This window comes from Mytilus galloprovincialis, chromosome 1 (assembly GCF_965363235.1).
Source record: "Mytilus galloprovincialis chromosome 1, xbMytGall1.hap1.1, whole genome shotgun sequence".
Lineage (NCBI taxonomy): Eukaryota > Metazoa > Mollusca > Bivalvia > Mytilida > Mytilidae > Mytilus > Mytilus galloprovincialis.
In genome coordinates this window covers 36,263,059-36,283,563 of record NC_134838.1, presented here as the reverse complement: position 1 = coordinate 36,283,563, position 20,505 = coordinate 36,263,059, and the positions used below count along the sequence as shown (strand labels likewise).

General features: G+C 34.5%; 1 protein-coding gene across 1 annotated transcript in view; it reads right to left on the bottom strand.

Annotated features, from left to right (window-relative positions):
- Nucleotides 1-20,505, bottom strand: part of LOC143047659 (uncharacterized) — a 38,933-nt gene that overhangs the window by 11,061 nt on the left and 7,367 nt on the right. Inside the window, exons 3-22 of the mRNA XM_076220848.1 lie at nt 19,046-19,348; nt 17,720-18,058; nt 16,705-17,043; nt 15,755-16,099; nt 14,802-15,140; nt 13,957-14,193; nt 12,907-13,245; nt 11,956-12,294; nt 11,005-11,343; nt 10,055-10,393; nt 9,113-9,451; nt 8,163-8,501; nt 7,213-7,551; nt 6,263-6,601; nt 5,313-5,651; nt 4,358-4,702; nt 3,406-3,744; nt 2,456-2,794; nt 1,506-1,844; nt 551-895 (exon numbers count right to left, since the gene is read on the bottom strand). Coding sequence (XP_076076963.1) covers nt 551-895; nt 1,506-1,844; nt 2,456-2,794; nt 3,406-3,744; nt 4,358-4,702; nt 5,313-5,651; nt 6,263-6,601; nt 7,213-7,551; nt 8,163-8,501; nt 9,113-9,451; nt 10,055-10,393; nt 11,005-11,343; nt 11,956-12,294; nt 12,907-13,245; nt 13,957-14,193; nt 14,802-15,140; nt 15,755-16,099; nt 16,705-17,043; nt 17,720-18,058; nt 19,046-19,348 — 6,660 coding nt within the window. The remainder of the gene's footprint in view (nt 1-550; nt 896-1,505; nt 1,845-2,455; nt 2,795-3,405; nt 3,745-4,357; nt 4,703-5,312; nt 5,652-6,262; nt 6,602-7,212; nt 7,552-8,162; nt 8,502-9,112; nt 9,452-10,054; nt 10,394-11,004; nt 11,344-11,955; nt 12,295-12,906; nt 13,246-13,956; nt 14,194-14,801; nt 15,141-15,754; nt 16,100-16,704; nt 17,044-17,719; nt 18,059-19,045; nt 19,349-20,505) is intronic.

Sequence of the window (20,505 nt, the reverse complement as noted above, 5' to 3'; positions counted from 1 at the left end):
TCAATCAATTCATTAAACCTATCAACCCTAATAAGCTTACTTAACAATCTGGGGATATGACCAAATGTTGATACATCAGCGATTAAATTGGATATTTGAATCCAATCTTCTCAACACTATGATTGTAGTAGTCAAACTCGATACTTTTGTTTGAGGTTTTCGGGAGCAATGGTGTTTTAAGAGGATTTTTAAACTAACCTTTTCGATAAAGCCAAAAGTTATTTACTGCCTCTCGGAAAATGTCAGAATAAACAAAATAAAGGAGCATTGATAATAAAAAAAAAAATGCATATTCTACCCAATACGTACACAGAATATTTCATATTTAGAAGAAATAATATATCAAACGACGATCTTTGCTTTTAGAGAAGTAAGCTCACATCAATCGAATAAATATCAATCATCTTATGACAATATCGTCCACAAAAAGCATGAAAAATTTCCCACTAAATCGTGAACAACCAACAATCAATCAGTCGATCAAATGACAATATTTCAACATTCAATTTTGACTCTTTGTACGTGTAAGCGATATATGAATTTGACTTACTCCAAAATTGGTTCATCGGCATTGAATAAGGGTGACAATCAACTGCTGCATCATCCATCTGATAGCACATTCCATGTGTTGTGTCGTTCTCGTTGACATAACAATCGAAGGCATCCGTTTCGTTACCCATGCAAAAGACGCCATAGGCATTAGCCCGATCATATGACCAGTCGCGCGGCAGATATTTGGCTCCTCCTGACATTCCAAGCCCAAGATGTCTACATAAAACTCCAGCATCGATATCATCCCATTCATATGAACAGATGGTTTCAGTAGTTCCATTTTCAGTGTACAAGACCCTTCCGTCGGAATTAACAGCCAGTGTACCTTTTTTGTCATCTGAAAATCAAATATAAAGTTAGTATAGAAAATAATGCTTCAACTGTCGTTTTCATATATGGATCAATCAATTCATTAAACCTATCAACCCTAATAAGCTTTATTAACAATCTGTGATAATGGCCAAATGTTGATACATCAGCGATTAAATCGGATATTTGAATCCAATCTTCTCAACACTATGATTTTAGTAGTCAAACTCGATACTTTTGTTTGAGGTTTTCGGGAGCAATGGTGTTTTAAGAGGATTTTTAAACTAACCTTTTCGATAAAGCCAAAAGTTATTTACTGCCTCTCGGAAAATGTAAGAATAAACAAAATAAAGGAGCATTGATAATAAAAAAAAAATGCATATTCTACCCAATACGTACACAGAATATTTCATATTTAGAAGAAATAATCTGATATCAAACGATGAATTTTGCATTAAAAAAAAGTAAGCTCACATCAATCGAATGAATATCAATCATCTTATGACAATATCGTCCACAAAATGCATGAAAAATTTCCCCCTAGATCGTAAGCAACCCACAATCAATCAGTCGATAAAATGACAATATTTCAACATTCTATTTTGACTCTTTGTAAGTGTTAGCGATATATGAATTTGACTTACTCCAAAATTGGTTCATCGGCATTGAATAAGGGTGACAATCAACTGCTGCATCATCCATGTGATAGCACATTCCATGTGTTGTGTCGTTCTCGTTGACATAACAATCGAAGGCATCCGTTTCGTTACCCATGCAAAAGACGCCATAGGCATTAGCCCGATCATATGACCAGTCGCGCGGCAGATATTTGGCTCCTCCTGACATTCCAAGCCCAAGATGTCTACATAAAACTCCAGCATCGATATCATCCCATTCATATGAACAGATGGTTTCAGTAGTTCCATTTTCAGTGTACAAGACCCTTCCGTCGGAATTAACAGCCAGTGTACCATTTTTGTCATCTGAAAATCAAATATAAAGTTAGTATAGAAATTAACGCTTCAACTGTCGTTTTCATATATGGATCAATCAATTCATTAAACCTATCAACCCTAATAAGCTTACTTAACAATCTGCGGATATGACCAAATGTTGATACATCAGCGATTAAATTGGATATTTGAATCCAATCTTCTCAACACTATGATTGTAGTAGTCAAACTCGATACTTTTGTTTGAGATTTTCGGGAGCACTGGTGTTTTAAGAGGATTTTTAAACTAACCTTTTCGATAAAGCCAACAGTTATTTACTGCCTCTCGGAAAATGTCAGAATAAACGAAATAAAGGAGCATTGATAATTAAAAAAAATGCATATTCTACCCAATACGTACACAGAATATTTCATATTTAGAAGAAATAATATATCAAACGACGATCTTTGCTTTTAAAGAAGTAAGCTCACATCAATCGAATAAATATCAATCATCTAATGACAATATCGTCCACAAAATGCATGAAAAATTTCCCACTAGATCGTAAACAACCAACAATCAATCAGTCGATCAAATGACAATATTTCAACATTCAATTTTGACTCTTTGTAAGTGTAAGCGATATATGAATTTGACTTACTCCAAAATTGGTTCATCGGCATTGAATAAGGGTGACAATCAACTGCTGCATCATCCATGTGATAGCACATTCCATGTGTTGTGTCGTTCTCGTTGACATAACAATCGAAGGCATCCGTTTCGTTACCCATGCAATAGACGCCATAGGCATTAGCCCGATCATATGACCAGTCGCGCGGCAGATATTTGGCTCCTCCTGACATTCCAAGCCCAAGATGTCTACATAAAACTCCAGCATCGATATCATCCCATTCATATGAACAGATGGTTTCAGTAGTTCCATTTTCAGTGTACAAGACCCTTCCGTCGGAATTAACAGCCAGTGTACCATTTTTGTCATCTGAAAATCAAATATAAAGTTAGTATAGAAATTAACGCTTCAACTGTCGTTTTCATATATGGATCAATCAATTCATTAAACCTATCAACCCTAATAAGCTTACTTAACAATCTGGGGATATGACCAAATGTTGATAAATCAGCGATTAAATTGGATATTTGATTCCAATCTTCTCAACACTATGATTGTAGTAGTCAAACTCGATACTTTTGTTTGAGGTTTTCGGGAGCAATGGTGTTTTAAGAGGATTTTTAAACTAACCTTTTCGATAAAGCCAAAAGTTATTTACTGCCTCTCGGAAAATGTCAGAATAAACAAAATAAAGGAGCATTGATAATAAAAAAAAATGCATATTCTACCCAATACGTACACAGAATATTTCATATTTAGAAGAAATAATATATCAAACGACGATCTTTGCTTTTAAAGAAGTAAGCTCACATCAATCGAATAAATATCAATCATCTAATGACAATATCGTCCACAAAATGCATGAAAAATTTCCCACTAGATCGTAAACAACCAACAATCAATCAGTCGATCAAATGACAATATTTCAACATTCAATTTTGACTCTTTGTAAGTGAAAGCGATATATGAATTTGACTTACTCCAAAATTGGTTCATCGGCATTGAATAAGGGTGACAATCAACTGCTGCATCATCCATGTGATAGCACATTCCATGTGTTGTGTCGTTCTCGTTGACATAACAATCGAAGGCATCCGTTTCGTTACCCATGCAAAAGACGCCATAGGCATTAGCACGATCATATGACCAGTCGCGCGGCAGATATTTGGCTCCTCCTGACATTCCAAGCCCAAGATGTCTACATAAAACTCCAGCATCGATATCATCCCATTCATATGAACAGATGGTTTCAGTAGTTCCATTTTCAGTGTACAAGACCCTTCCGTCGGAATTAACAGCCAGTGTACCATTTTTGTCATCTGAAAATCAAATATAAAGTTAGTATAGAAATTAACACTTCAACTGTCGTTTTCATATATGGATCAATCAATTCATTAAACCTATCAACCCTAATAAGCTTACTTAACAATCTGGGGATATGACCAAATGTTGATACATCAGCGATTAAATTGGATATTTGAATCCAATCTTCTCAACACTATGATTGTAGTAGTCAAACTCGATACTTTTGTTTGAGGTTTTTGGGAGCAATGGTGTTTTAAGAGGATTTTTAAACTAACCTTTTCGATAAAGCCAAAAGTTATTTACTGCCTCTCGGAAAATGTCAGAATAAACAAAATAAAGGAGCATTGATAATAAAAAAAAAAATGCATATTCTACCCAATACGTACACAGAATATTTCATATTTAGAAGAAATAATATATCAAACGACGATCTTTGCTTTTAGAGAAGTAAGCTCACATCAATCGAATAAATATCAATCATCTTATGACAATATCGTCCACAAAAAGCATGAAAAATTTCCCACTAAATCGTGAACAACCAACAATCAATCAGTCGATCAAATGACAATATTTCAACATTCAATTTTGACTCTTTGTACGTGTAAGCGATATATGAATTTGACTTACTCCAAAATTGGTTCATCGGCATTGAATAAGGGTGACAATCAACTGCTGCATCATCCATCTGATAGCACATTCCATGTGTTGTGTCGTTCTCGTTGACATAACAATCGAAGGCATCCGTTTCGTTACCCATGCAAAAGACGCCATAGGCATTAGCCCGATCATATGACCAGTCGCGCGGCAGATATTTGGCTCCTCCTGACATTCCAAGCCCAAGATGTCTACATAAAACTCCAGCATCGATATCATCCCATTCATATGAACAGATGGTTTCAGTAGTTCCATTTTCAGTGTACAAGACCCTTCCGTCGGAATTAACAGCCAGTGTACCTTTTTTGTCATCTGAAAATCAAATATAAAGTTAGTATAGAAAATAATGCTTCAACTGTCGTTTTCATATATGGATCAATCAATTCATTAAACCTATCAACCCTAATAAGCTTTATTAACAATCTGTGATAATGGCCAAATGTTGATACATCAGCGATTAAATCGGATATTTGAATCCAATCTTCTCAACACTATGATTTTAGTAGTCAAACTCGATACTTTTGTTTGAGGTTTTCGGGAGCAATGGTGTTTTAAGAGGATTTTTAAACTAACCTTTTCGATAAAGCCAAAAGTTATTTACTGCCTCTCGGAAAATGTAAGAATAAACAAAATAAAGGAGCATTGATAATAAAAAAAAAATGCATATTCTACCCAATACGTACACAGAATATTTCATATTTAGAAGAAATAATCTGATATCAAACGATGAATTTTGCATTAAAAAAAAGTAAGCTCACATCAATCGAATGAATATCAATCATCTTATGACAATATCGTCCACAAAATGCATGAAAAATTTCCCCCTAGATCGTAAGCAACCCACAATCAATCAGTCGATAAAATGACAATATTTCAACATTCTATTTTGACTCTTTGTAAGTGTTAGCGATATATGAATTTGACTTACTCCAAAATTGGTTCATCGGCATTGAATAAGGGTGACAATCAACTGCTGCATCATCCATGTGATAGCACATTCCATGTGTTGTGTCGTTCTCGTTGACATAACAATCGAAGGCATCCGTTTCGTTACCCATGCAAAAGACGCCATAGGCATTAGCCCGATCATATGACCAGTCGCGCGGCAGATATTTGGCTCCTCCTGACATTCCAAGCCCAAGATGTCTACATAAAACTCCAGCATCGATATCATCCCATTCATATGAACAGATGGTTTCAGTAGTTCCATTTCCAGTGTACAAGACCCTTCCGTCGGAATTAACAGCCAGTGTACCATTTTTGTCATCTGAAAATCAAATATAAAGTTAGTATAGAAATTAACGCTTCAACTGTCGTTTTCATATATGGATCAATCAATTCATTAAACCTATCAACCCTAATAAGCTTACTTAACAATCTGCGGATATGACCAAATGTTGATACATCAGCGATTAAATTGGATATTTGAATCCAATCTTCTCAACACTATGATTGTAGTAGTCAAACTCGATACTTTTGTTTGAGATTTTCGGGAGCACTGGTGTTTTAAGAGGATTTTTAAACTAACCTTTTCGATAAAGCCAACAGTTATTTACTGCCTCTCGGAAAATGTCAGAATAAACGAAATAAAGGAGCATTGATAATTAAAAAAAATGCATATTCTACCCAATACGTACACAGAATATTTCATATTTAGAAGAAATAATATATCAAACGACGATCTTTGCTTTTAAAGAAGTAAGCTCACATCAATCGAATAAATATCAATCATCTAATGACAATATCGTCCACAAAATGCATGAAAAATTTCCCACTAGATCGTAAACAACCAACAATCAATCAGTCGATCAAATGACATTATTTCAACATTCAATTTTGACTCTTTGTAAGTGTAAGCGATATATGAATTTGACTTACTCCAAAATTGGTTCATCGGCATTGAATAAGGGTGACAATCAACTGCTGCATCATCCATGTGATAGCACATTCCATGTGTTGTGTCGTTCTCGTTGACATAACAATCGAAGGCATCCGTTTCGTTACCCATGCAATAGACGCCATAGGCATTAGCCCGATCATATGACCAGTCGCGCGGCAGATATTTGGCTCCTCCTGACATTCCAAGCCCAAGATGTCTACATAAAACTCCAGCATCGATATCATCCCATTCATATGAACAGATGGTTTCAGTAGTTCCATTTTCAGTGTACAAGACCCTTCCGTCGGAATTAACAGCCAGTGTACCATTTTTGTCATCTGAAAATCAAATATAAAGTTAGTATAGAAATTAACGCTTCAACTGTCGTTTTCATATATGGATCAATCAATTCATTAAACCTATCAACCCTAATAAGCTTACTTAACAATCTGGGGATATGACCAAATGTTGATAAATCAGCGATTAAATTGGATATTTGATTCCAATCTTCTCAACACTATGATTGTAGTAGTCAAACTCGATACTTTTGTTTGAGGTTTTCGGGAGCAATGGTGTTTTAAGAGGATTTTTAAACTAACCTTTTCGATAAAGCCAAAAGTTATTTACTGCCTCTCGGAAAATGTCAGAATAAACAAAATAAAGGAGCATTGATAATAAAAAAAAATGCATATTCTACCCAATACGTACACAGAATATTTCATATTTAGAAGAAATAATATATCAAACGACGATCTTTGCTTTTAAAGAAGTAAGCTCACATCAATCGAATAAATATCAATCATCTAATGACAATATCGTCCACAAAATGCATGAAAAATTTCCCACTAGATCGTAAACAACCAACAATCAATCAGTCGATCAAATGACAATATTTCAACATTCAATTTTGACTCTTTGTAAGTGTAAGCGATATATGAATTTGACTTACTCCAAAATTGGTTCATCGGCATTGAATAAGGGTGACAATCAACTGCTGCATCATCCATGTGATAGCACATTCCATGTGTTGTGTCGTTCTCGTTGACATAACAATCGAAGGCATCCGTTTCGTTACCCATGCAAAAGACGCCATAGGCATTAGCACGATCATATGACCAGTCGCGCGGCAGATATTTGGCTCCTCCTGACATTCCAAGCCCAAGATGTCTACATAAAACTCCAGCATCGATATCATCCCATTCATATGAACAGATGGTTTCAGTAGTTCCATTTTCAGTGTACAAGACCCTTCCGTCGGAATTAACAGCCAGTGTACCATTTTTGTCATCTGAAAATCAAATATAAAGTTAGTATAGAAATTAACACTTCAACTGTCGTTTTCATATATGGATCAATCAATTCATTAAACCTATCAACCCTAATAAGCTTACTTAACAATCTGGGGATATGACCAAATGTTGATACATCAGCGATTAAATTGGATATTTGAATCCAATCTTCTCAACACTATGATTGTAGTAGTCAAACTCGATACTTTTGTTTGAGGTTTTCGGGAGCAATGGTGTTTTAAGAGGATTTTTAAACTAACCTTTTCGATAAAGCCAAAAGTTATTTACTGCCTCTCGGAAAATGTCAGAATAAACAAAATAAAGGAGCATTGATAATAAAAAAAAATGCATATTCTACCCAATACGTACACAGAATATTTCATATTTAGAAGAAATAATATATCAAACGACGATCTTTGCTTTTAGAGAAGTAAGCTCACATCAATCGAATAAATATCAATCATCTTATGACAATATCGTCCACAAAAAGCATGAAAAATTTCCCACTAAATCGTGAACAACCAACAATCAATCAGTCGATCAAATGACAATATTTCAACATTCAATTTTGACTCTTTGTACGTGTAAGCGATATATGAATTTGACTTACTCCAAAATTGGTTCATCGGCATTGAATAAGGGTGACAATCAACTGCTGCATCATCCATGTGATAGCACATTCCATGTGTTGTGTCGTTCTCGTTGACATAACAATCGAATGCATCCGTTTCGTTACCCATGCAAAAAACGCCATAGGCATTAGCCCGATCATATGACCAGTCGCGCGGCAGATATTTGGCTCCTCCTGACATTCCAAGCCCAAGATGTCTACATAAAACTCCAGCATCGATATCATCCCATTCATATGAACATATGGTTTCAGTAGTTCCATGTTTAGTGTACAAGACCCTTCCGTCGGAATTAACAGCCAGTGTACCATTTTTGTCATCTGAAAATCAAATATAAAGTTAGTATAGAAATTAACCCATCAACTGTCGTTTTCATATATGGATCAATCAATTCATTAAACCTATCAACCCTAATAAGCTTACTTAACAATCTGGGGATATGACCAAATGTTGATACATCAGCGATTAAATTGGATATTTGAATCCAATCTTCTCAACACTATGATTGTAGTAGTCAAACTCGATACTTTTGTTTGAGGTTTTCGGGAGCAATGGTGTTTTAAGAGGATTTTTAAACAAACCTTTTCGATAAAGCCAAAAGTTATTTACTGCCTCTCGGAAAATGTCAGAATAAACAAAATAAAGGAGCATTGATAATAAAAAAAAATGCATATTCTACCCAATACGTACACAGAATATTTCATATTTAGAAGAAATAATATATCAAACGACGATCTTTGCTTTTAAAGAAGTAAGCTCACATCAATCGAATAAATATCAATCATCTAATGACAATATCGTCCACATAATGCATGAAAAATTTCCCACTAGATCGTAAACAACCAACAATCAATCAGTCGATAAAATGACAATATTTCAACATTCAATTTTGATTTTTTGTAAGTGTAAGCGATATATGAATTTGACTTACTCCAAAATTGGTTCATCGGCATTGAATAAGGGTGACAATCAACTGCTGCATCATCCATGTGATAGCACATTCCATGTGTTGTGTCGTTCTCGTTGACATAACAATCGAAGGCATCCGTTTCGTTACCCATGCAAAAGACGCCATAGGCATTAGCCCGATCATATGACCAGTCGCGCGGCAGATATTTGGCTCCTCCTGACATTCCAAGCCCAAGATGTCTACATAAAACTCCAGCATCGATATCATCCCATTCATATGAACAGATGGTTTCAGAAGTTCCATTTTCAGTGTACAAGACCCTTCCGTCGGAATTAACAGCCAGTGTACCATTTTTGTCATCTGAAAATCAAATATAAAGTTAGTATAGAAATTAACGCTTCAACTGTCGTTTTCATATATGGATCAATCAATTCATTAAATCTATCAACCCTAATAAGCTTACGTAACAATCTGGGGATATGACCAAATGTTGATACATCAGCGATTAAATTGAATCCAATCTTCTCAACACTATGATTGTAGTAGTCAAACTCGATACTTTTGTTTGAGGTTTTCGGGAGCAATGGTGTTTTAAGAGGATTTTTAAACTAACCTTTTTGATAAAGCCAAAAGTTATTTACTGCCTCTCGGAAAATGTCAGAATAAACGAAATAAAGGATCATTGATAATAAAAAAAAATGCATATTCTACCCAATACGTACACAGAATATTTCATATTTAGAAGAAATAATATATCAAACGACGATCTTTGCTTTTAAAGAAGTAAGCTCACATCAATCGAATAAATATCAATCATCTAATGACAATATCGTCCACAAAATGCATGAAAAATTTTCCACTAGATCGTAAACAACCAACAATCAATCAGTCGATCAAATGACAATATTTCAACATTCAATTTTGACTCTTTGTAAGTGTAAGCGATATATGAATTTGACTTACTCCAAAATTGGTTCATCGGCATTGAATAAGGGTGACAATCAACTGCTGCATCATCCATGTGATAGCACATTCCATGTGTTGTGTCGTTCTCGTTGACATAACAATCGAAGGCATCCGTTTCGTTACCCATGCAAAAGACGCCATAGGCATTAGCCCGATCATATGACCAGTCGCGCGGCAGATATTTGGCTCCTCCTGACATTCCAAGCCCAAGATGTCTACATAAAACTCCAGCATCGATATCATCCCATTCATATGAACAGATGGTTTCAGTAGTTCCATTTTCAGTGTACAAGACCCTTCCGTCGGAATTAACAGCCAGTGTACCATTTTTGTCATCTGAAAATCAAATATAAAGTTAGTATAGAAATTAACGCTTCAACTGTCGTTTTCATATATGGATCAATCAATTCATTAAACCTATCAACCCTAATAAGCTTACTTAACAATCTGGGGATATGACCAAATGTTGATACATCAGCGATTAAATTGGATATTTGAATCCAATCTTCTCAACACTATGATTGTAGTAGTCAAACTCGATACTTTGGTTTGAGGTTTTCGGGAGCAATGGTGTTTTAAGAGGATTTTTAAACTAACCTTTTCGATAAAGCCAAAAGTTATTTACAGCCTCTCGGAAAATGTCAGAATAAACAAAATAAAGGAGCATTGATAATAAAAAAAAATGCATATTCTACCCAATACGTACACAGAATATTTGATATTTAGAAGAAATAATATATCAAACGACGATCTTTGCTTTTAAAGAAGTAAGCTCACATCAATCGAATAAATATCAATCATCTAATGACAATATCGTCCACAAAATGCATGTAAAATTTCCCACTAGATCGTAAACAACCAACAATGAATCAGTCGATCAAATGACAATATTTCAACATTCAATTTTGACTCTTTGTAAGTGTAAGCGATATATGAATTTGACTTACTCCAAAATTGGTTCATCGGCATTGAATAAGGGTGACAATCAACTGCTGCATCATCCATGTGATAGCACATTCCATGTGTTGTGTCGTTCTCGTTGACATAACAATCGAAGGCATCCGTTTCGTTACCCATGCAAAAGACGCCATAGGCATTAGCCCGATCATATGACCAGTCGCGCGGCAGATATTTGGCTGCTCCTGACATTCCAAGCCCAAGATGTCTACATAAAACTCCAGCATCGATATCATCCCATTCATATGAACAGATGGTTTCAGTAGTTCCATTTTCAGTGTACAAGACCCTTCCGTCGGAATTAACAGCCAGTGTACCATTTTTGTCATCTGAAAATCAAATATAAAGTTAGTATAGAAATTAACGTTTCAACTGTGGTTTTCCTATATGGATCAATCAATTCATTAAACCTATCAACCCTAATAAGCTTAATTAACAATCTGGGGATATGGCTAAATGTTGATACATCAGCGATTAAATTGGATATTTGAATCCAATCTTCTCAACACTATGATTGTAGTAGTCAAACTCGATACTTTGGTTTGAGGTTTTCGGGAGGAATGGTGTTTTAAGAGGATTTTTAAACTAACCTTTTCGATAAAGCCAAAAGTTATTTACTGCCTCTCGGAAAATGTAAGAATAAACAAAATAAAGGAGCATTGATAATAAAAAAAAAATGCATATTCTACCCAATACGTACACAGAATATTTGATATTTAGAAGAAATAATATATCAAACGACGATCTTTGCTTTTAAAGAAGTAAGCTCACATCAATCGAATAAATGTCAATCATCTAATGACAATATCGTCCACAAAATGCATGACAAATTTCCCACTAGATCGTAAACAACCAACAATCAATCAGTCGATCAAATGACAATATTTCAACATTCAATTTTGACTCTTTGTAAGTGTAAGCGATATATGAATTTTACTTACTCCAAAATTGGTTCATCGGCATTGAATAAGGGTGACAATCAACTGCTGCATCATCCATGTGATAGCACATTCCATGTGTTGTGTCGTTCTCGTTGACATAACAATCGAAGGCATCCGTTTCGTTACCCATGCAAAAGACGCCATAGGCATTAGCCCGATCATATGACCAGTCGCGCGGCAGATATTTGGCTCCTCCTGACATTCCAAGCCCAAGATGTCTACATAAAACTCCAGCATCGATATCATCCCATTCATATGAACAGATGGTTTCAGTAGTTCCATTTTCAGTGTACAAGACCCTTCCGTCGGAATTAACAGCCAGTGTACCATTTTTGTCATCTGAAAATCAAATATAAAGCTAGTATAGAAATTAATGCTTCAACTATCGTTTTCATATATGGATTAATCAATTCAATTTAACCTATCAACCCTACTAAGCTTAATTAACAATCTGTAGATATGGCAAAATGTTGATAGATCAGCGACTTAATCGGATATTTGAATCCAATCTTCTCAACACAATGATTGTAGTACTAGATACTTTTGTATTAGGTTTTCGAGATCAATGGTGTTTTAAAAGGATTTTTAAACTAACTCTTTTTCGATAAGGCCAAAAGTTATTTACTGCCTCTCGGAAAATGTAAGAATAAACAAAATAAAAGAGCATTGATAATAAAAAAAAAATGCATATTCTACCCAATACGTACACAGAATATTTGATATTTAGAAGCAATAATATTATATCAAACGACGATCTTTGCTTTTACAGAAGTAAGCTCACACCAATCGAATAAATATCAATCATCTTATGACAATATTGTCCAGAACATGCATGAAAAATTTACCACTAGACCTTAAGCAACCAACAATCAATCAGTCGATCAAATGACAATATTTCAACATTCAATTTTGACTCTTTGTAAGTGTAAGCGATATATGTATTTGACTTACTCCAAAATTGGTTCATCGGCATTGAATAAGGGTGACAATCAACTGCTGCATCATCCATCTGATAGCACATTCCATGTGTTGTGTCGTTCTCGTTGACATAACAATCGAAGGCATCCGTCTCGTTACCCATGCAAAAGACGCCATAGGCATTAGCCCGATCATATGACCAGTCGCGCGGCAGATATTTGGCTTCTCCTGACATTCCAAGCCCAAGATGTCTACATAAAACTCCAGCATCGATATCATCCCATTCATATGAACAGATGGTTTCAGTAGTTCCATTTTCAGTGTACAAGACCCTTCCATCGGAATTAACAGCCAGTGTACCATTTTTGTCGTCTGAAAATCAAATATAAAGTTAAACTAGAAATTGATGCTTCGACTGTTGTTTTCATATGGATTAATCAATTCAATTTAACCTATCAACCTTACTAAGCTTAATTAACAATCTGTAGATATGGCAAATTGTTGATAGATCAGCGACTTAATCGGATATTTGAATCCAATCTTCTCAACACAATGATTGTAGTACTAGATACTTTTGTATTAGGTTTTCGAGAGCAATGGTGTTTTAAAAGGATTTTTAAACTAACTCTTTTTGTATTAGGCCAAAAGTTATTTACTGCCTCTCGGAAAATGTAAGAATAAACAAAATAAAAGAGCATTGATAATAAAAAAAAATGCATATTCTACCCAATACGTACACAGAATATTTTATATTTAGAAGTAATAATATTATATCAAACGACGATCTTTGCTTTTAAAGAAGTAAGCTCACATCAATCGAATAAATATCAATCATCTAATGACAATATCGTTCACAAAATGCATGAAAAATTTCCCCCTAGATCGTAAGCAACCAACAATCAATCAGTCGATCAAATGACAATATTTCAACATTCAATTTTGACTCTTTGTAAGTGTAAGCGATATATGTATTTGACTTACTCCAAAATTGGTTCATCGGCATCGAATAAGGGTGACAATCAAGTGCTGCATCATCCATCTGATAGCACAATCCATGTGTTGTGTCGTTCTCGTTGACATAACAATCGAAGGCATCCGTCTCGTTACCCATGCAAAAGACGCCATAGGCATTAGCCCGATCATATGACCAGTCGCGCGGCAGATATTTGGCTTCTCCTGACATTCCAAGCCCAAGATGTCTACATAAAACTCCAGCATCGATATCATCCCATTCATATGAACAGATGGTTTCAGTAGTTCCATTTTCAGTGTACAAGACCCTTCCATCGGAATTAACAGCCAGTGTACCATTTTTGTCATCTGAAAATCAAATATAAAGTTAAACTAGAAATTGATGCTTCGACTGTTGTTTTCATATGGATTAATCAATTCAATTTAACCTATCAACCTTACTAAGCTTAATTAACAATCTGTAGATATGGCAAATTGTTGATAGATCAGCGACTTAATCGGATATTTGAATCCAATCTTCTCAACACAATGATTGTAGTACTAGATACTTTTGTATTAGGTTTTCGAGAGCAATGGTGTTTTAAAAGGATTTTTAAACTAACTCTTTTTGTATTAGGCCAAAAGTTATTTACTGCCTCTCGGAAAATGTAAGAATAAACAAAATAAAAGAGCATTGATAATAAAAAAAATGCATATTCTACCCAATACGTACACAGAATATTTTATATTTAGAAGTAATAATATTATATCAAACGACGATCTTTGCTTTTAAAGAAGTAAGCTCACATCAATCGAATAAATATCAATCATCTAATGACAATATCGTTCACAAAATGCATGAAAAATTTCCCCCTAGATCGTAAGCAACCAACAATCAATCAGTCGATCAAATGACAATATTTCAACATTCAATTTTGACTCTTTGTAAGTGTAAGCGATATATGTATTTGACTTACTCCAAAATTGGTTCATCGGCATTGAATAAGGGTGACAATCAACTGCTGCATCATCCATCTGATAGCACATTCCATGTGTTGTGTCGTTCTCGTTGACATAACAATCGAAGGCATCCGTTTCGTTACCCATGCAAAAGACGCCATAGGCATTAGCCCGATCATATGACCAGTCGCGCGGCAGATATTTGGCTTCTCCTAACATTCCAAGCCCAAGATGTCTACATAAAACTCCAGCATCGATATCATCCCATTCATATGAACAGATGGTTTCAGTAGTTCCATTTTCAGTGTACAAGACCCTTCCATCGGAATTAACAGCCAGTGTACCATTTTTGTCGTCTGAAAATCAAATATAAAGTTAAACTAGAAATTGATGCTTCGACTGTTGTTTTCATATGGATTAATCAATTCAATTTAACCTATCAACCCTACTAAGCTTAATTAACAATCTGTAGATATGGCAAAATGTTGATAGATCAGCGACTTAATCGAATATTTGAATCCAATCTTCTCAACACAATGATTGTAGTACTAGATACTTTTGTATTAGGTTTTCGAGAGCAATGGTGTTTTAAAAGGATTTTTAAACTAACTCTTTTTCGATAAGGCAAAAGTTATTTACTGCCTCTCGGAAAATGTAAGAATAAACAAAATAAAACAGCATTGATAATAAAAAAAAAATATGCATATTCTACCCAATACGTACACAGAATATTTGATATTTAGAAGTAATAATATTATATCAAACGACGATCTTTGCTTTTAAAGAAGTATTAAGCTCACATCAATCGAATAAATATCAATCATCTAATGACAATATTGTCCAGAACATGCATGAAAAATTTACCACTAGACCTTAAGCAACCAACAATCAATCAGTCGATCAAATGACAATATTTCAACATTCAATTTTGACTCTTTGTAAGTGTAAGCGATATATGTATTTGACTTACTCCAAAATTGGTTCATCGGCATTGAATAAGGGTGACAATCAACTGCTGCATCATCCATCTGATAGCACATTCCATGTGTTGTGTCGTTCTCGTTGACATAACAATCGAAGGCATCCGTCTCGTTACCCATGCAAAAGACGCCATAGGCATTAGCCCGATCATATGACCAGTCGCGCGGCAGATATTTGGCTTCTCCTGACATTCCAAGCCCAAGATGTCTACATAAAACTCCAGCATCGATATCATCCCATTCATATGAACAGATGGTTTCAGTAGTTCCATTTTCAGTGTACAAGACCCTTCCATCGGAATTAACAGCCAGTGTACCATTTTTGTCGTCTGAAAATCAAATATAAAGTTAAACTAGAAATTGATGCTTCGACTGTTGTTTTCATATGGATTAATCAATTCAATTTAACCTATCAACCTTACTAAGCTTAATTAACAATCTGTAGATATGGCAAATTGTTGATAGATCAGCGACTTAATCGGATATTTGAATCCAATCTTCTCAACACAATGATTGTAGTACTAGATACTTTTGTATTAGGTTTTCGAGAGCAATGGTGTTTTAAAAGGATTTTTAAACTAACTCTTTTTGTGTAAGGCCAAAAGTTATTTACTGCCTCTCGGAAAATGTAAGAATAAACAAAATAAAAGAGCATTGATAATAAAAAAAAATATGCATATTCTACCCAATACGTACACAGAATATTTGATATTTAGAAGTAATAATATTATATCAAACGACGATCTTTGCTTTTAAAGAAGTAAGCTCACATCAATCGAATAAATATCAATCATCTAATGTCAATATTGTCCAGAACATGCATGAAAAATTTACCACTAGACCTTAAGCAACCAACAATCAATCAGTCGATCAAATGACAATATTTCAACATTCAATTTTGACTCTTTGTAAGTGTAAGCGATATATGTATTTGACTTACTCCAAAATTGGTTCATCGGCATTGAATAAGGGTGACAATCAACTGCTGCATCATCCATCTGATAGCACATTCCATGTGTTGTGTCGTTCTCGTTGACATAACAATCGAAGGCATCCGTTTCGTTACCCATGCAAAAGACGCCATAGGCATTAGCCCGATCATATGACCAGTCGCGCGGCAGATATTTGGCTCCTCCTGACATTCCAAGCCCAAGATGTCTACATAAAACTCCAGCATCGATATCATCCCATTCATATGAACAGATGGTTTCAGTAGTTCCATTTTCAGTGTACAAGACCCTTCCATCGGAAGTAACAGCCAGTGTACCATTTTTGTCATCTGAAAATCAAATTTAAAGTTAATATAGAAATTAAGGCTTCAGCTGTCGTTATCATATATGGGGATTGTATTTCAATTTTACTTTCTTTTCTGAGTAACTAAATGAACAATCTGTAGAACACGTTCATAGTACAGCGATTTTATCTGATTTTTAAATTACATCTTAACAATACCCAAATGGATATAGTCAAAATTGTTGTGTTTTGCTTTTGATGTTTATTTTTTTAAAAGGAGTAATATCATTAAAAGAGAAGTGAAAGATACCAGACGGACATTCAAACTCACATAGATCAAAAATAAACTGACAACACCATGGCTAAAAAAGGAAACAACAAACAGAAAAAAAAATAGTACACAAGACACAACATAGAAAAATAAAGACTAAGCAACACGAACCCTACCAAAAAACTGGGTGTGATCACATGTGTTCTAGAAGGGTACGCAGATCCTGCTTCAGAGATAGCACCCGTCGTGTTGTGCATGTTATTACAAACCCGGCAAATACCGGTAGTCTAATTCGGTTGGTAATACTCGTGGAAAGAACATGATAAATCGATAATATAAAATTGTTGTTATCAAATAGTCCGTTTCTCTATGTACGTTGGTGTTTGTGTTTGTAGCAGTTTAATATTTCTTTTTTTTATTTCAAGTTTAACGATATATGTATTTGACTTACTCCAAAATTGAGTCATCGGCATTGAATTAGTGTAGCAATCAACTGCTGCGTCATCCATCTGATAGCACATTCCAAGTGTTGTGTCTTTCTCGTTGAAATGACAATCGAATATATCTGTTTCGTTACCAGTACAAAATACGCCATACAGACCCCTACGATCGTATGACCAGTCACGTGACAAATACTTGGCTCTTCCCCACATTCCAAGTCCTAAATTTCTGCAAAGAACGCTAGCATCAATATCGTCCCATTCGTATGAACAGATCGATTCAGTAGTTCCATTTTCGATGTACAAAACTCTACCATCAGATGAAATGTCTATTGCCACCTTTTGATCATCTGAAATGGTATATAAACTGAATGATAATATTAAAAATAATATTGTACATTTTGGGGGTAAAAACAAAATTTGTAACAAGAATGTAGTAAAGAATGGGATTAAAATATTTAAATTAACATAATGTTACATTTGTCGTATGAAGGTTACCATCACTTATTTGATACTACCCACAGTTGATAGCTATATGTAGTCACCGAAGGATTTATCCATCCTAGTGCCACGATATTTGGTTTGATATTTATTCAGTTAATGAATTTTGTAATTTTTAGAAATTTTATGTTCTGTATTTCTGATATTGGTTTTTAGTATCACGTGCAAAGCGTACTAAATATATTTTTACTATTCTATCGATTATTTTTTTATTTTACATTTGAATACAATTGTATTATTACCTCGCCTCTTTGCATATACTTTGTTGTTACAACTTTATAATAGTTTTCTTTTCAAATTATTATCGACAAATAACTCAGAGCAAATTTTTAACGTGATATTTTCATCTCTAAGTTATTATTTTAAATTGATATTATTTGTTAGCTCTTGGAAATGTGTATTTTGTGTAGACAACTTTCACATTTACTCTTTAATCATGTAAAGCCTGAACTCGAAATTAGTGTATTGCATGATAAAACGCTTTGTCGGTTTATTGAATAACAAGAGCGTACATAAATTTATGTGGTTTTGGTTGTACTGATGTTTGTCTTCTCGTTGTTTTTTATGCCAATGCATTTTCAGTTTTTTATTTCAATTAAAAAGTTGGAATATCCCTTTATTATCTTTCGACTCTATTCTATTATAATGTTCGGTATTCGAAATATGAATTCAAACAAAATATTAAGTTGGAGTAAAAGAGGGACGAAAGATACCAGAGGGACAGTCAAACTCATAAATCGAAAATAAACTGACAACGCCTGACTAAAAATGAAAGAAGACAAACAGACTAACAATAGAACACATTATAGTAAATTATTTCAGCTCTGTTTACTCACTATTGCACTCAATAGCAGCGTCTTCCATGTTATCACATCCTCCGAACGTAGTATCATATCTGTCCATCATACAATCATTGAAATTCACTTCATTGCCAGTGCAGTACAACCCAAACACTTCCCGGTGGTAAGTCCAATCACGTGTTAAGGATTTTGCCTGTCCGGAATTAGAAAGTCCATTACTGCTGCACAAAACGTCGGCGTCAACATCATCCCAGTGGTTAGAACATACTGTTCCATATGTTCCTTTGAATGGATCGAATGCTAACAGTCGTCCATCAGGCTGAATATCGATGCGGATAGCTGTGAAGGATAAAATGTACAAATGAAGGATGTTTCCCGTGTTTTTATCTTTCAGCGGGAACGGTTCGGATGACGATTGAAAGTCTCATAAATTCTGACAATGTGACAAGTAATCAGTTAACAGTTTACCGCAGATCGCTATTTATGAGATATATGGTCTATGTGAGTAGGTATATTACTTGTTAATATCTTCACCGAAACAGAATGTCCAGAATGTTAGCAAGGAAAATAAAATTGAAAACGTGGCTGCAGTTTTCTAAATGCATGCGATAAAGATTATTAAACCTGTATCTATGATCATATTTAACTATGCCACTCTCCAATATTGAAGACAAGAACATAATTCATGAATAAATTCGCTTTTTTGTTAATAATGTCTTCCTAATATTGTTTACTGTTTTCCGTATCTATCTTCCATGATTTTAGCCGAAATGAAAAAAAGAGATAAAAGTCGTCATTTAAGGGCAAAAACACATAAAAGGAGTCGACTAACAATTTCGGCTAAGGTAATCTTTTGTAGATACTTGTCTTGCTGATAATTTTTGCAATTTACACTTTTTCTTGATTCAATAAAAAAAATTCCAAAAATAGAAAAATAGGTAAATATCGTCATTAAAGGGCAGTAACTCCAATATGGAGTCAATTGACCATTTCGGTATTCTTGATACATTACATGTAAATTTTCTCAAAACGTAAAAGAATGTACGAATTCTGAAATATTTCTTATTTCCCTTTTGCACGTAAATATCTAGCCAAGAACCACAGTAAGGAATTAAACGCCACGCAAAAATATATTTTCGGCTGTTGTCTGCTCTTTGGTCGGGTTGTTGTCTCTTTGACACATTCCCCATTTCAATCCTCAATTTTATTCCATTCTCAATTTTATTTCATACTAACTTGTACACAACTATTTCACTTAAGTTTACAACGGTTATCCTTTATAAAATAAAACAAAAACTGAAGAAGAGTCGCTTCTTTATAATTTTAATGTTAAGTGGTTGTATTGCATTCAGATAGTGCATGTCGGTGAAAGCTGTATAGATGATAATCATGAAAAATTGTGTATTTTGTGTCTTTTATACGGTGGCGTTTCTTTATTGCTAACAATTATACAAAAAATGTATTAATGCAATTCATTCTTCTCTTTATATAAATAT